The 15,177-nt window shown below is 43.8% G+C and overlaps 1 protein-coding gene across 5 annotated transcripts in view; it reads left to right on the forward strand.

Annotated features, from left to right (window-relative positions):
• The first annotated feature begins 6,314 nt into the window (after positions 1-6,314).
• SCUBE1 (signal peptide, CUB domain and EGF like domain containing 1) overlaps positions 6,315-15,177 on the forward strand; it is a 201,842-nt gene continuing 192,979 nt past the window's right edge. For all 5 annotated transcript variants that reach the window (XM_015869913.3, XM_015869923.3, XM_015869916.3 and 2 more), the window contains exons 1-2: positions 6,315-6,457; positions 8,783-8,905. In XM_015869913.3, coding sequence (XP_015725399.2) covers positions 6,370-6,457; positions 8,783-8,905 — 211 coding nt within the window. In that variant the 5' untranslated portion in view covers positions 6,315-6,369. The remainder of the gene's footprint in view (positions 6,458-8,782; positions 8,906-15,177) is intronic.

The raw sequence follows: 15,177 nt of genomic DNA on the forward strand, positions 1-15,177 counted from the left end.
TCTGGAAATACAAAGTCAGTATGAAACACACACCACTCTTTCCCCTGTAAATCACAGCCTATGTTAACTAGTAGGAATCCCTGTCTTGACCTTGACCCATCTCACATACACCTAATTTGGTCTCAAGAAGTAGCTTCCTGTATTTGCTCTTAGTGAAAGTTTTCTTTTTTCCTGATTTCACTAGCTTTCTGAGCACACCTTTGTGAACCAGTCTCAGTGTCCTGTTCTCTTGCCAGCTGCTTTCATTGTAATTTAATATACCTGTGTTAATCCAAGCCATCCCAAATGACATAATAATAACAAACTGCAATGTTATTAATAGCTCTACATTGTGCATTTCATATAATTTGAGAAGAACAACAGTAAGCATAGGAGACCAAATCCTGCTGCAATGATCCATACAGTTATGCCCATTCAGTTGAACAGGATAATATGCAGAATTAAGGTGAGTGGGCTTTACCCTTTTTGTATGGAGGCCTCCTGAGGATGCTGCATTTAATTCCATTTAATAATCTTCTCTTTCATTTGCTATTTCACACCACCTGACATTGCAGCTGCCTGTCAGGAACTGAGTTAGTCTGAGCTTGAGCTGTCTCATACGTAGCTTAGCACTCTAAAGCATCGGCTCCTTTGGAGACTCCTTGGGGTGAAGAAGTCATCTGGCAGAAAATGATGATAGGGTTTTTCAAATGGTTCTGAAGTTGTCACTTTATGTTTTAATAGGATGATGTATTTTAAAAGCTACTGCAAGTGTGAAACAGAACAGGCTGTGCTTTTAAGGGTGAGGTATGCTACTAGACTACCCCAGTTCCTGGTTCCTTTAAAGACAGTTACTGGGAAAATATGTGAGATTAGAGGAGCAGAAAGCTTTCAATATGAGGGATTTGTGGAGAGATGTTTGCTTTTTGTTCTGAGATAAGAGATGACTTCTGAGCTCTTCACAGCAGTCCTGGGAAAAGGGGCTGATATCCGCATGAGCCTGGGCCTCCTGACAGTGATTTGAATTACACCTGTGGTCAGAATAGGCCACTGAAATACTATTCTGGAACATGAGAAGAAAAATGGTATAATGAGTGAAGGCTTGCTGACTTATTATTTTAACAAAGTTACTGCAAACTCAGGCTAGAAGAATGGCAAGTTTCAGCACCAGTGTGTTGACAGATTAATTTGCGGGGTGAGGGGGTGGGGGTGGGGGGGAGGTGGAAGAAAGGAGGGTCTTGATCTTGCAAAGATCAAGAGGCAAAGATTTGGGCTTGGATATTTCCTATAATACCTGTGTACCTGTGGCAGAAGATTGCCTTCAACAAAGATCATGTTAGTTTCATTCCATCATATTTATCTGGTATGTTGAGAAGTGCAACGCGAGTCTACTCAAACCTTAGCTTTGTCTGTTGCTAGTTAGTCTTAGTTTTATTTGTATTATATCTATCAAAACCCTAAGCATACAACTGTGTTCTTAGATACAGCTTATTTTTCATGTACTTTGGCTATTCTTTTGTACTTGAATAGGGTCATCTGCCCTTTGCATTGCTCACAGTAGTGCTCAGCATCATTGTTTTAAGTGCATTAATACTGAAAAATGTGGGGATTGCAGCTTATCTTTCTGTAAAAGGAGCTGCTTCAGTCTTCTAAAATGTGAAACAATGTTCCAGTAGTTAAAGAAACTTCGTTATGGTATTTTAAAGATATTGTTTTAAGATAAGGGCATCTCTTTTTTAGAATACACTGAGAGAAAAATCATCCTTTCCTTGATTTAAACACCTCTCTGTTCAGAAGCACAATTCTGTTTACTGGCAAGCAACTGAAACATACTGGCTGTCACACCCCACAACTAATCTGAGCATTGCTATAGATAGCAATGGTGTTGCTTACTATAAGTCAGCAGGAGACAGGACCTTGCTTGTTCTAATTTAGAACCTCCATCTATACTTCTCCCTTGATCAATCTTAAACGTAGCAATGAGCAACTGTCCTGGGGTGCTGCTCTACTAGTTGGATTTCATCAACTGAACACCATAGCTCTCGTGCTACAGGACCATAGGTCTAACTTTTCATCGCCATCTACCTGGTACACTCACTTGTGTTTCCAGTTGGCGTTTGGAGTTCTTCATTCACGTGACACAGCTGAAGAGGTTGAGGCTACAGTCAAAGCACGGGAGATGTAGGCTCTCCTACCAAGGCTGATCTCAGTTCAGCTGTGTTGGATGAACTGAAAAGCTGAAATAAAATATGTTTAATTACACTACAAAGTCTTACACTTACAGTATTACATGTGTTTTGCATTTCTATGCAGGCACCTGCTCTGGTCATTATAGGTTTAATTTAGGAAAAAAATTATTACTGGTAATAGATAATTGAAAAGATTTTATTCAGTGGAGCAGGACTTAACCTATAACTTCTCTTTAGCAAATTCATACTTTAGCAAACTCACGCAAATTCATACTTCTTGCTCAAGGTGAAGTGTGTACATCAACAGGCTCTTACACAATCCAGATTACATGCTGTAAAGACTACAGCTAAACAAAGGAGTAAATAAATACATATAGTTGCACTAAAATAAGGATCCTGTTGTTAAGAAATCTGTGTGCAAAGCTGTACCACTTGGATGGTCTTCCCTCTACATAGCTGGCTAGGATTTGGGTTGGTGAACCTCATCTAGTCTTTGGTCCTCTAGATGTTTTTGGTGGAAGTTCTTCTTGCAGTACACTAAATAGATGTTAAAATACAAAATTTGCCACCCTCTCTTGTTACAGGTAACTAGAAAGAAGGACTTGAGATTTACTTCACTACCATGAGCCTCCCTGAGCAACACAGAGTTTTGAAGGAGTATACAAAATTCATTCTGACCTTTAAGTAGCAGGGTGGGTGGGTAAGGGAGGAAGAAATTTGCAGGGACATTACAGATATTTTTCTTCCCCATCTGCATGAGAAACAACCTTAAGATTATTTTTGGAGTTGGGAAAAGTTTTAGTTAAATAACTTCTGAAATCTCCTAGTCTTGTTGCTGCTGTTAATGTACAGACTGAAACATTTTGCATCTAGGAAAGACCCCAAAAAACTAAAGGCCTAAAAAAAACTGAAGCAGGGGCCTGACAGTATCCCACCACAATGTGATAAAGTAACCTGTCAACTCGCCCACCTCTGCAGCTGCTCTCCTGGGCTGCAGTTGAAACTTACTGCTTTCTGAATTGTCTTTGAGAGTTCTGGGGTGGCAGGCAGGAATTCTGAGTTGGAACAAAATCAAATTTCACAATACTAAGTCCTCTAAAGTAGAATCAGCTTTTCCTCTGAACTGCTGTCATGATATGTTCTTTACAGAAGAAGAGACAGCTCATGTGGCTTAGAGCCATGTAACTTCCCACATCTGGTTTTGAGCTAAGCTGAAGGATAAAGGGACTGTGAATAGAGGTCATGGCCCGTTTTCTTTATCTTTCAATGTATGATTCTGATCCTGCTGGGACAGTCTTAGCAGAAGTCCACATGCAAGAGTAGTTCTGCTGATGAATATGAACGTGCTTTGGTGTTCCTTATGCGTTCAGGGCCTTGATTAAACCAGAAAAGCACATGGATAACTGACTGCAGATCTTGGATAGCAATAAGAAAAGGAACAACAGAAGGTATCTCTGACTGAGTGCTCTCAATGGGACTTTGAAGAAGAAATCAGAGCCAGCTGTAGCCACTTTTGAAGGAGGAGTTCACTTTAACATGAGTTATCATAAAATTGTTTGAGGACTTACATCTCATAAAACAACTCAAAAGCTTTCTCAGCTGCTGGATTACTACTTGCTGCTGTCTTGTGCAGTCAGAGAAGTTAATGACTATCCAGGATTTCCGATTAAAATTGACCAGTGTAGGTCTAAAATACCCACGAGAATACCTTTGTCTGAGTTGCTTGACCTTTCTGGACTGTGCAAACCTGCGAGTAAAAGAGGGTAGCATGTTAAGACAGCAGCAATACAATATATTTGTATGTAACCACAATGATGAGCAACATTCATTTTGAGAATAAATGAGCTGACAATGATAAAAATGTGATGGCAAGTAATCCATATCAGATGAGGAGCTAGAAGTTGTACTAGCAAAAATATAACGGCTCTGAGGGCTCCTGTAGAGGACTCATTGAGCTATAATCCTAAAGAGTGAGTAGGTGGTGAGTTTCAGCAGTGGCTTATTTGGTTATTACTTTCAGTATTATGTAATATAGGTATAAACAAGCACAGAAACACATCTTTAAGTGGAAAAGTTGGAATTCCACAAGGATCCTTTTTTTCTAAGGTGTGGTCATTACCAAGGAAAACTGCTGAAGTGGTCCTCGTGGAAATATTTGGCCTGGTGCTGTAGATCATGTTTTTTATTGTATGTGATCACCCTATCTTAAGGTTTTGGACATTGTTTGAGAAATGTTGTGCCACATTATCTCCACACAGATTTTTAATTTTCTTTTTTTAGAAAAGGAAAGAAAAGAAAAGAAAAGAAAAGAAAAGAAAAGAAAAGAAAAGAAAAGAAAAGAAAAGAAAAGAAAAGAAAAGAAAAGAAAAGAAAAGAAAAGAAAAGAAAAGAAAGCTTGTGAGATGATGGGCAGCTGATGTGAAGGATGCTTAGCTTTCAGTTGTATGCCCCTCTTAGAATCATAGAATGGTCTGAATTGAAAGAGACCACAGTGATTATTTAGTTTCAACCCCCCTGCTATGTGTAGGGTCACCAACCACCAGACCAGGCTGCCCAGAGCCACATCCAGCCTGGCCTTGAGTGCCTCCAGGGATGGGGTATCCACAGCCTCCTTGGGCAACCTGTTCCACCCTCTGAGTGAAAAACTTCCTCCTAATCTCTAACCTAAACCTCCCCTGTCTCAGTTTAAAACCATTCCCCCTTGCCCTATCACTATCCATACCAGTAAATAGCCACCCCCCCTTCCTGTTTATATGCTCCCTTCAAGTATTGGAAGGCTCTTTCCTGAATGCCATATGGGTAGTGCTAGTGATGTGCAGAATGCATTGAACTGGGAAAGATGCAAGACAACTGTGGTCATTCCTGTAGGGATAACTTAACAGGACACTTTCAGTGGTTGCTAGAAAGAAAGTCACCAGGGCAACTGGAGTGTGTTTTGTTTTTCTAGAAAATCTTTTTATTACAGGGTGACTCTGGAAAAGTTGAGACCGTTCGTTTTTACACCGCTCAAGTGAATTCTTCCCTGAAAAATAAGCTTTTCAGGCAGTTTGCCTCAGTGAAGGAGCGTGGTTTAATGAAATGGAATCACAAGGCAAATGAGGTTTTCCTAACAAAACAAAGAAGAAATCTAACAAGAAGTCTTAGCCTTGTTTTTCACCCAGCCAAAACTCATACTTACGAACCCTTTGAAAGTAGGTGGCCCTTCCAAGGAAGATCGGCACACGGTGTTAGGAGTTTAGAGTCCCTGTCTGAGCCGACACGACATCGAGATGCCCGCTCCAGCTACAGCGCGCCGTACGGCTCACTAGGTGGAGCTCTAAGGTACCAGGTAATCCCGCTGGCACCCGCGAAGGATTGCTGTGTACCCAGGGCAAGCTGCAGCACGGGACTCACTCTGCACCTCGCTGCGTTAACACGGCTATAAGGGACTGGAATTGAGGGGTGGCACCGCCCCACCCCTGGGGGATGTGCGAATGCCCGAAGCCAACGGTTTGGGCACTCAGAGAGCAAACGGGTCTTGCTTTATGAAGGGAAAAGCAGTGCGTTTAGTGATGGGGAAGCAGCTTTCTTACATTTCCTTCCCGTTTGTTCAGGCTTTTGGACGATTTACGGGCCGGCATGCTGCAGTGGGACATGCGAGCAGCGGGAGAAAGCGAGCAGAACGAGGCTGTGCCGGGCGTTGTTTCCTATGGGCCGCTAACTAGTGGGTCCTGGCGGCGGGTCCGCCAGCTACTACAGCCCTTTAAAGCGATCGATCTGGAAGACTACAGGGCCACGCTGTCCCCGTCGGAGGGGAATTTCTCACGTTTGGGTCTAACACGGAGGGGTTCCTCCTCCGGGGCGGCGGTGACAGAAACACTCGTCGCCCAAACAACCCCAACCCAACGGGGATCACTCCCGCTTCCCCGCGGGTTTCGGCCCTCAGCCGGCCCCAAGGGCTCTCCACGGGCTCCCACCTGTCGGGTCCACCCAGCCGACCTCCCGCTCCCCACCGCGCCGCCAGGGCCGAGGGCAGAGCCGGGGTCCAGGGCGGTGCGTCCCTCTCTGGCCCGCCCCAGGCTCCGGCCCCGCCCCCGCCGCGGGAGCCGCGGCGAATCAGCGGGGCGCTGTCAGGGCGTCAGCGCCGGCGGCTCCGCGCGGCCGGCCGCGAGCGCGTCCCTTACCGCAGACAGGCACCGGGGTCCGGGACCGCATCATTACCATGGGCACTGTTTGCTTTGCGCGGCGCTGCTGTTTGCTCTTCGCCCTCTCCTGGGCCGGCAGGTTGGCGGCGGGCAGCGGGAGCGCAGGTAAGAGAGTCCGCCGCGTACGGCGTCTCCCGCCCTCGTCCCCGGGGCACCGCAGCGCTCCGGGCCGCTCGCCCGCCTCTCCGCCCTTTGGGGTGCCGGGGGGAGGCCGCTCCTCGCTGCTGGAGGCGTCCTCACGCCGGAGCCGGGGGACTCCCGGGGAAGGTACCGTGAGAGCAAAGTTAGCGAAGCGCCTGTGGGACGAATCCGCGTTGAGCGCCGGGCACTGTGCGGGGGAGAGCTGGCTGCGGGGGCTCCGCGGGGCTTCCCTGCGTTAACCCCGAGAGCCCGTATGTCTGAGCAGCCGCGCTCCTTCTGTTCAGTAGCAGATAGCAAGCCTTCGCTCTGATGTTAAAAATCTGCCTAGGAATGCTGTAAGCCAGCGGTAATTTCTTAAAGATGTGCGTGCGGTCCCCAAAGTTGTGCTCGCAAAAGCCTTACAGGTAACGGGTGGGGGAGCAGAGAAATCCCCTTTCCCGTGATACTGACTTGAAGCTCAGCAAAATGAACGGGGGCGGTGTGGAAGTTCGTGAAGTGCCAGAAACGCTCCGCGGGTGTCCCGTGGGGCCGTGCCCTTCCCTTGGGCTCCGTGGTTCTCCCGGCTGCGTCCCACTGCTGCCGCGCTGCGTCCCTGAGTCCCCGCACGCTTCGGATGTCCAGCTGCAGTGAGAGGAGTGCGGCTGTCATCCGGCCGCTCTGATGGGCGGTGGGGCCGCTTGAATGAGTCAAAAGCGTGAAACAGCACTTTCTCTCAGTCTCTCTCTCTCGCTCTCTTTTCAAATCCTTTTTGTGCTTGACTGGGACTGTGTCTGGGCCGGGCAGCAGCCTCGCACGCTCGGAACGCACTCATGTAAACCACAACGAATTCTGAACTGGCCCGAGAGGGCAAGAGAGAAGGAAGGGGCGTGCAGCAGCCGCACGTTTCTCGACAAAACGCAGCGCTGCGTGTGGCAGCGGAAACTCTTCTCTCCTTTCCAGAGCAGCCCCCAGGTGTGGGCTGTTACCCCCTGGGAGCCGGGGCCCGTCCCGCATCTCTCGGCAGTGCTGCGGTATCTGCGCCCTGACCGAGCCCACTGCGCCCGCTGTCTCTAAAGCGCTTTACCGCCGGGAGCGGCTGAGCGAACGCTCTTTAAACAATTAGCGTTAGGTTTTCAAGCTAATAGTAAAACTGCTTGACTTTGGCGCACCTTTTGAGGGGATCTGCTCATCCAGTTGGCACGAAACCAGCTGCACGTGTCTCGCTCTGGGTGCCCCCTCCCAGCGCAGCAGCCGTCTCCCCTCTCCCCGACGCCTCAGGACGGGCCGTGCCGTGCCGTTCCCAATCGCTGTGCCCCTGCCGGGCACGGGCTCCTCTGCCTGCATCCCCGTAGCGAGGCCGCTCGGAGCGGAGCCAGGGGCGCAGGGCCGGCAGCGCGGGGCGGGCCCCCATCGAGACGGCCCCTCGCTAGGGGTCGAGGGGGACGGGGTCCGCAGGGGGGCAGGGCAGGTTAGCAGGGCTGTATATGTTCCCATGTTAACAGCACAGCCCGGCCGTGAATAGGTCGGAGCTCTTTTTTTTTCTTCGTCTCCTATGCTCACTTCATTAACATTCCCACGACTACCAACTCTCGCCTCTCTCTCATCCTCCTCCCTTCCCCCTTCTCTTTAAATCCGGGGGAGAAAACGAATGCCCGCCGCTGAGATGTTTGTAAAGGCTTCCTCCCCTGAGAGTAAGAAAAGCTCTTTGGTCCCCTTTCAGAGCTCGCCGCATCAGAGGCGGCAGCGGCTGCCGGAACCGTTCCCTTCCAGGCGATGCTCGGCAGATGACGCTGGTACAGGTCGCTAACTTACCTAACTTACGTAGGGTTTACCATTTACTCGTATTTCGCCGCTTGATAAAAAAGGATGAAGGCAGTTTTGCTGTTCGGTGTTTCATTCCTCTTATTGCCCCATCAGCATAGCTGAAATAAATTGGGATGTATCTTTCTAAACTAACATATATTTGCTACAGTATGCAAATAGGCTTGCCTTCTCCTCATTTAAGTTCTCACTTGTTTCATCCAACCATGATGCAGATCTCTTCTGCCAGACCTATCCAACAGGCACTAATTTCTAGTAAGTTTAATGATTTTTGTTTTAATACAGAAATGTGGGACAGACCCCCCTAATTTGCTGGAGGGAAAAAGCCAGTGCTTAGACTTAGGGAGAGTAACTCACTGGTTTGTTTGATTATGTCAGTTTAGATGCTCTCACTTTTAGGATGGCACTAAGAAGACAGGTGAGTGAGCAGCTTCTACATGTGTTCCTGTCTCAGGTCTCATGTTTTCGTGGCTTTATTCTGTATTCCAGATGTTGATGAGTGCGCAGAAGCTACAGATGACTGTCACATCGATGCCATTTGCCAAAACACACCAAAATCCTACAAATGCATCTGCAAGCCGGGCTATAAGGGTGAAGGGAAACAATGCGAAGGTAAGGGTAGCTGGGCTCCCTTCCCATCTCTACCCTCTCTTATTTATTTGCTCTTTAAAAGCTTTTGTAAATAGCTGAATTCCTGGCACGATTAATGCAGATTTACAGCTGCTTAACCTCAAATCTCGGTGTTTATTGGCAAGTATCTCCCTGCTACTTTTGCTAATTGTCCTCCATCACAAACGGTGGTGTCTTCCAGCCTATCTGGGGGAAGGAAAATAATAATAAAAAAAGAAATAATAACAATAAGGAGCACCATTCCTTAGTGATGCTCCTGCCTGGACCAGTGGAGATAATGCAGCTCTCCCCAGTTCCCTCAGGCACAGGAAGCTCACACCATGTTCCCTTGGGCCCATCACGGTGGGATTTTTCTGTGCAGCTTCACCAATGGCCATGTCATCTGGTCCTCAGCAGAGAGATTATCCTCTAGTGGAAAGACAGGCTGTGATAATTGCTGCAGAATGCCATACAAATAGAAAATGTGAGATGGTAATGTTTTTCCACTTGTAAATGCTCAGCAGCTCTATAAATTCTTCCAACTCTCTGCTGCAGACTGAATCTTTTTCAAAACATATGTGGCCAGTCTATAAAAAAGACTAAAGATGTAGATGTGACTTTCCTAAGTATACCAAACTCAGAGACCACATTTTATTCCCCGTGGACTTCCAAAGTGTTTGTTCCAGAGCCCTTATAGAGCATTTGTTTGGTTGTTGTATGTTTTTTTTTTCTTGGGGTTAAACTGACAGAGGTCCATCCCTACTGCTCACCTCTTGTTGCTGCAGTGTGTCTGAGGTGCTGTTCATTTGGAAGCCCGGTTTTCCTTCTTGCTAGCAGTTAGAATAATCATTCAGCACCACTTTCGTCCCCTATTCATCTCTTCCAGGGAAAGAACTCTATGCAGCAAAATTGTACTTAGGGCCGCAGCTGCAGGGGGGTTGCAGTATACTCATACTTCTCATTGCAATGGTTTTCCACATCCGAAGTTTCTTTAAGTTTTAACTACTTGTCTGTTCAGAGCTGTTCAGTAGTAGACCTGGATTGTACTCCTGCTTGCTTACTGTATAAATTTATTTATGCCTGATTTGTTTTGGTGCATTTTAAAAAAGAAAGAAGAATTCTGTAAGTAGTAACATTCATATATCCCTGCAGAATGATGTATGGAATCGTGCCATTTCTGTGGCTGATGTCATATTGCTGTATCTGGTGACTTCTGGTATTTGACAAGCTTAATAAGTACAGTAAGCTGGAACAGGCTGTGGTGCATTCTGTGTGGACATTGAATTGTTCAGCATTAATCTGGTAAATTAATGTAAGGTGTTTAAATCAGATATTACTCTGTGTGATACACAACTTTTCTTATGGAAATGGTTCTGAAGATTTTGCGTCATCTTTGTATCTAAAGTCAGTGATGAATATGAGACTTTTGGACAAGCAGAAAGCTTGTCAGCTTCCTTTCAGGAGCTTGTTGTAGGTTACTTATGTAGTCCCTTTCAATTTGATCCCAGAGCAGTTTGAAAATACGTTACTGAAGTAATGCACCTTCAGTGGCAGACAAATATTTGTATGATTTATGTCTTTCTTAAAATCACAGAGATGAAGGAAGAGTTGCACAAGCCAGTAGCAGACCTAAGATCTTCCTCAGGTCTGCTGTTCATGTAGCGTGGGTTTATTTTGCATCTGAAGGTCAAGTGCTCCAAACCAACAGAAATAAACAGTCTGGCAGTGTATGGATTGAGGTTTAATGTTCCGTTACAAGACTACACAAGTAATCAGCCTTTATAAATTATCTTTTAAGATAGAAGTGACCATGCTTGTTATACATCAAACAGCTTTCATCATGCCAGTAGCAAAGCTGGGTCATTAGATGAAAATGCTGGAACTTCATTACAAAGCTTTTCTAAACAAGATTTCTTGTTAGTCACCTATGAGAAAAGGATGTATTTTGTAAAGATTACATGCCATTTTAACCAAGTTCTTGCTGGCATCTATAGGAAACTACTGTACTGCTTTACATCAAGAGAGCGCTGGTTATGGCATAACTAACTCCCCCATAGTGCAGGCTGTCCCTTATAGCCAGGTTATGTTAAACAAACAGAAAAACAGTTTGTGTGCTGAAGTCAGCATTAAGGAATGACTCTGTATGATCACGTTCAATCTAAAATTGGGGGGGGATTGGGGAAGGGGGGGAGAGGAGGAGAGGGTTTTCTAAGTTTTATTAGCATCTACTGAGATATTAGAATGAATGTAGAAAGGTGTGCATGTTAACTTACCTTAAAGATCAGTCTTAAATTTTACTTCATTCAAAATCAGTTTTTGGAGAACAGAATAGAATACAGGAGCTGAGATGATTTGGGTGGTTTTTTAAGCTTTGTAAGAGCAGTGTAGCACATAATCAAATATGTCTGGAACATGAATGTGTATTTTGTGTATTTGTATGCATTTATTTATACTTTTTGTTATTCGGAGAAGACAAATGGTTTAAAAGATGGGACCTTAAGGCTAATGTGTGCCTCTGTTGTGATTGGAAATACAAAGCCTAGCTCCTTGTGCAGTACTGTGTGTGTATTTTGCTGCTCTGACCCAAAGGGTAGGAAGGAATACACAAAATAGTAATGTTCTTTCGAGGACAAATGGAGATCAGTAGCAACATTTATACTTGAAATGAAACATTTTCTTGACTGTTAAATTATTTTAACAGAGAATTTGTTCCTGGGCTTTGCATTTCTTCCAGAATGTCCTTTGGACTGGGTTTTTCCACAGTTTCTGATAACCAGGGATGACTTCTCAGTTTCTACATCTACCCTATCTTTTTCTTTCTTATTTTCTCTCTCTGGAGGTGAGTACTGTGATAGGTAGCCTCGTCTGCTTGATCCATCTGAAGAGTTTCTTTCTTCAGAGTACAGTTGTTTGTCTTGACAGAAGAGTTGCTAATTCCTACTGTGTCCCGTTTCTTGCTTCCCTTTGTAGCTTTCAGGTTATGTTTGTGGGTGTTTTTGTTGTTGTTGTAGTTGTTGCTGTTTAATACCCTATCTGCTATGCTTTTCTCAAGCTGTGTGGTCAGCGTTGCCACAATAATACTTTCCTCTTATCATATAATATATCAATATCCTTTGACCACAAATTCTCTGGCTGGCACTTCCATGGGACAGAATAGTGTGTCTAACCCAGGTAGTCTTTTAAAAAAACAATTTACTTTCAGCTGCTTGTTTTTATTCAACATACAGAATCTATGTCATATAAACTGAAACTAGTTTAGTGTCTGTGGCACTGACAGATCAACTGTTACCTTTGGGCATCTTTGTTAAGGCTTTAATCAATGTCTCCAACACAGTGGCCTTATCTTCTCTAATTTAACTTTTGGTCTCCACTCAAGTCAGTATCTCACTGAAGTTGTCAGCTGGAAAATTATGTTGAAAAAATGGAAAAATCCAGAAGGTTATTCTAAACCCTGGAATATCCTACACTTTGAGAGGGCCTCCTCTGTCCCTGAGGTCATTGTTACATGTTTGCTGTTATAGGTAGCTCTATTGTTGATCAACCTATGAAAGGGTATAGTTCTTAAACCTGGTTAGTTTTTTGCTCCCACTACCAAATGCTCATGCCACTTGTGGTTAAAAAACTATGATTTCTAGTTGATGTTTATCTGTGCCCATTTTATATCCAGTTAATGTTTTGTGCAGGTTCTCTGTTTTAATTTCTTTCTTCCCCCAGCATACTGATGATGATTTCAGTGAGTTACTCGAGCTGTAGTTTCTTTCTCTTTTGGGTGATACCTTAGAGATGGGACCCTCTACATAGAGGAAATGATTGGGCGGATGTGTGTTTTTTTTCCTGAAGATTTTTACTGTGCCCTTTTGCTTCTCGGTTGTAAAACTCTGCCATGACCTTTCCCTTATTGAGTAATATTTTCCTCTTGTTATGGTTTTTCTGCTGTCTTCATAGTATTAGTGTAATTATTTCTGTTATTGTACTTGATTTTACACAGTTGTCATCTTCTTGAACTCTGCACAGAAGAGTTCACTCGCTGAATGGAATCTTTCAGCTATAACCTTTCTCCATCGTGAAGTTCATGGTGTTGCTGATGGGCACTGAGGGCAAAATATCTACCACGTCAAAACATCTTGTGGGAGTCTGCCTCAAGAGGCTGATTTCTAGCTTTCTGTTTGTTTTGGAAGTTTTTGCTATCAGCCTCGTTCTGTGTGATTGGTAATTGGGTATGCCTGTACAGTTTTAGTCATGTTTGTTTGTTATCTCTTGATATACTTGCAGTCCCTTCCTTACCGTAAGTGGTCATTCCAGGTGAACAGGTCATGGTAGTATGCAAAGGGAGCTGTTACTCTTGTTTAGTCTGATGATAGGAGCTCACTGGTTTTAAGCACAGCATGTTATGTTCTGCATATGTCTGTTTGTTAATGTGTATTCATTGTCCATTCTGAACACCTGTGTTCATCTAAGGGCTGAAGGAGTCATCTGGGGAATAATCAGCTAAGCAATCTAGTAGTGCTTCTCCACATCCAGGGCTGATATATTGCTCACTGAAACTAGTGCAATAGTTCCTAATGTTTGTCTGTATACAGTGGAAATACTCAATGCAATGCCTAGAAAAACACTTGTGTTTATATACCTAGGTCTTACTATTTCCAATAATGTTCTGTGACATTTGGTGTTGGCTTTGACACAATCTGTTGTTTCAAACAGAAGAGCAGGGAGTACTGTAAAGGTTATCTCAGAATTGATAACCAAAGGCCATCATCTTTGGAACTAGTAATTCTAAGATAGTAGAAACTGCAGGGTAGCAAATTTTTTATGTGAGTAAATGTTTGAGATTTTTTTGGACTGTCACACTCAACTCTATCTTCATGCTGAAGGTGCAGACAGAATTTAAACTACTCATGGTGTTCACAGCAATATGCTAAAGTTTAAAATGAGTAGTTAATTCCATTTATAAAGTATCAGAAACAAGATAGATAAACTCTCCTTATCATCTTCAGTAATGCCGTGGGTGTGAGACCAAATTTCTTCTTATAATTCATTTGTTAGATCTATCTGTAAGGGATTCTAAATAAATCTTAGCAATTGGAAAAACATATGTAAAATATATTTCTTCATCACTCTTATTTGAATACTTATGATTATTTCTCCAGAGTTGACTTACTAAAATTGTAAGAACAATGCTCTTTTTCACTCATTTTATCTATCTTAAAAAGCTGGTCTCACTCATAGGGTTTTAATTGTACTTCCTTCTTTTGAATATCTGTTGTATTTTTCCCTTGCTCTTCAAAGATGAATCCAAATATTGTCACAGAGCTCATCTGAATCAGCCTGACAGTAGCACAGAACACTTCAGAGTTCTTTTATCAGCTTTCAGTGCAGTCTCTTGCTCCGAAGCTTCCTCCTATCTGGAGGAATAAGTAAGCACAGGGCTTCTGGATGTCTTTCTTCTAAATGGAGCAATGATCCCATTTCTTTTAAGTGCCACATGTCCCATCAATGCACTCTCAGCAATTCTTCCTTAAGTGGATCTTGTTTAGCAGTGAACCCATGGGAAGTAAATAACTGTTGTTTCTTGTTCTTCAGTTTCTAAAACTTACGTGACTCAAGGCCTGCACTACAGCGTGCTTATGCTTGCATTCTCTCTGCGTCACTCAGTGGAATAACAGTGATGCTACTGAATGAGGCAGCTTCAGTGATTTCTTCCTGATTTATTGATGATAATTGCAACAGAAGGTGAGTTTATTCCCTCAAGTAATGGTCATCTTCTATGATTGTGAAAATATCGACACATTACAGACTGAATATTAGCACTACGTTCATAGTCTTACTGCTTGTAAGCAGGTGTTCTGTGAAGCTGGTTTGGTCAGATCCACTAGTAATATCCATTTGTAATATCTCACTACATGTATATTGGAAAAACACAGGTTTTTCTGAGCACTTATATCCACACCCTTTGCTTGTTCTGTAAAGCTACAGGAATATGGTGTGTGCGTTATTCCTTAATATTGTTTCATGCTCGATTTCTATCCTTATGTGAATTGTCATTGTCTGTATAACCATTTTGTGACATGATCTCTGTTTAGTACTTGAGTCTTGCACACTAATCTGATTACCTTTGAACAGGTTGTACAGTATTCTTTAGGTCCATAGGTAACATTAGGTACCAAATCTGCTGAACTTTCTAGTTTTTCAGCTGTAATAACTTAATGTTAACATTAACATTAGCATTAATTCACATCACCCTTCCATAATGGATATGTTGTCTCGATGCAATCTCT

Source organism: Coturnix japonica, chromosome 1, assembly GCF_054131305.1.
Source record: "Coturnix japonica strain WE chromosome 1, WE-NBRP24, whole genome shotgun sequence".
In the NCBI taxonomy this organism is placed as follows: domain Eukaryota; kingdom Metazoa; phylum Chordata; class Aves; order Galliformes; family Phasianidae; genus Coturnix; species Coturnix japonica.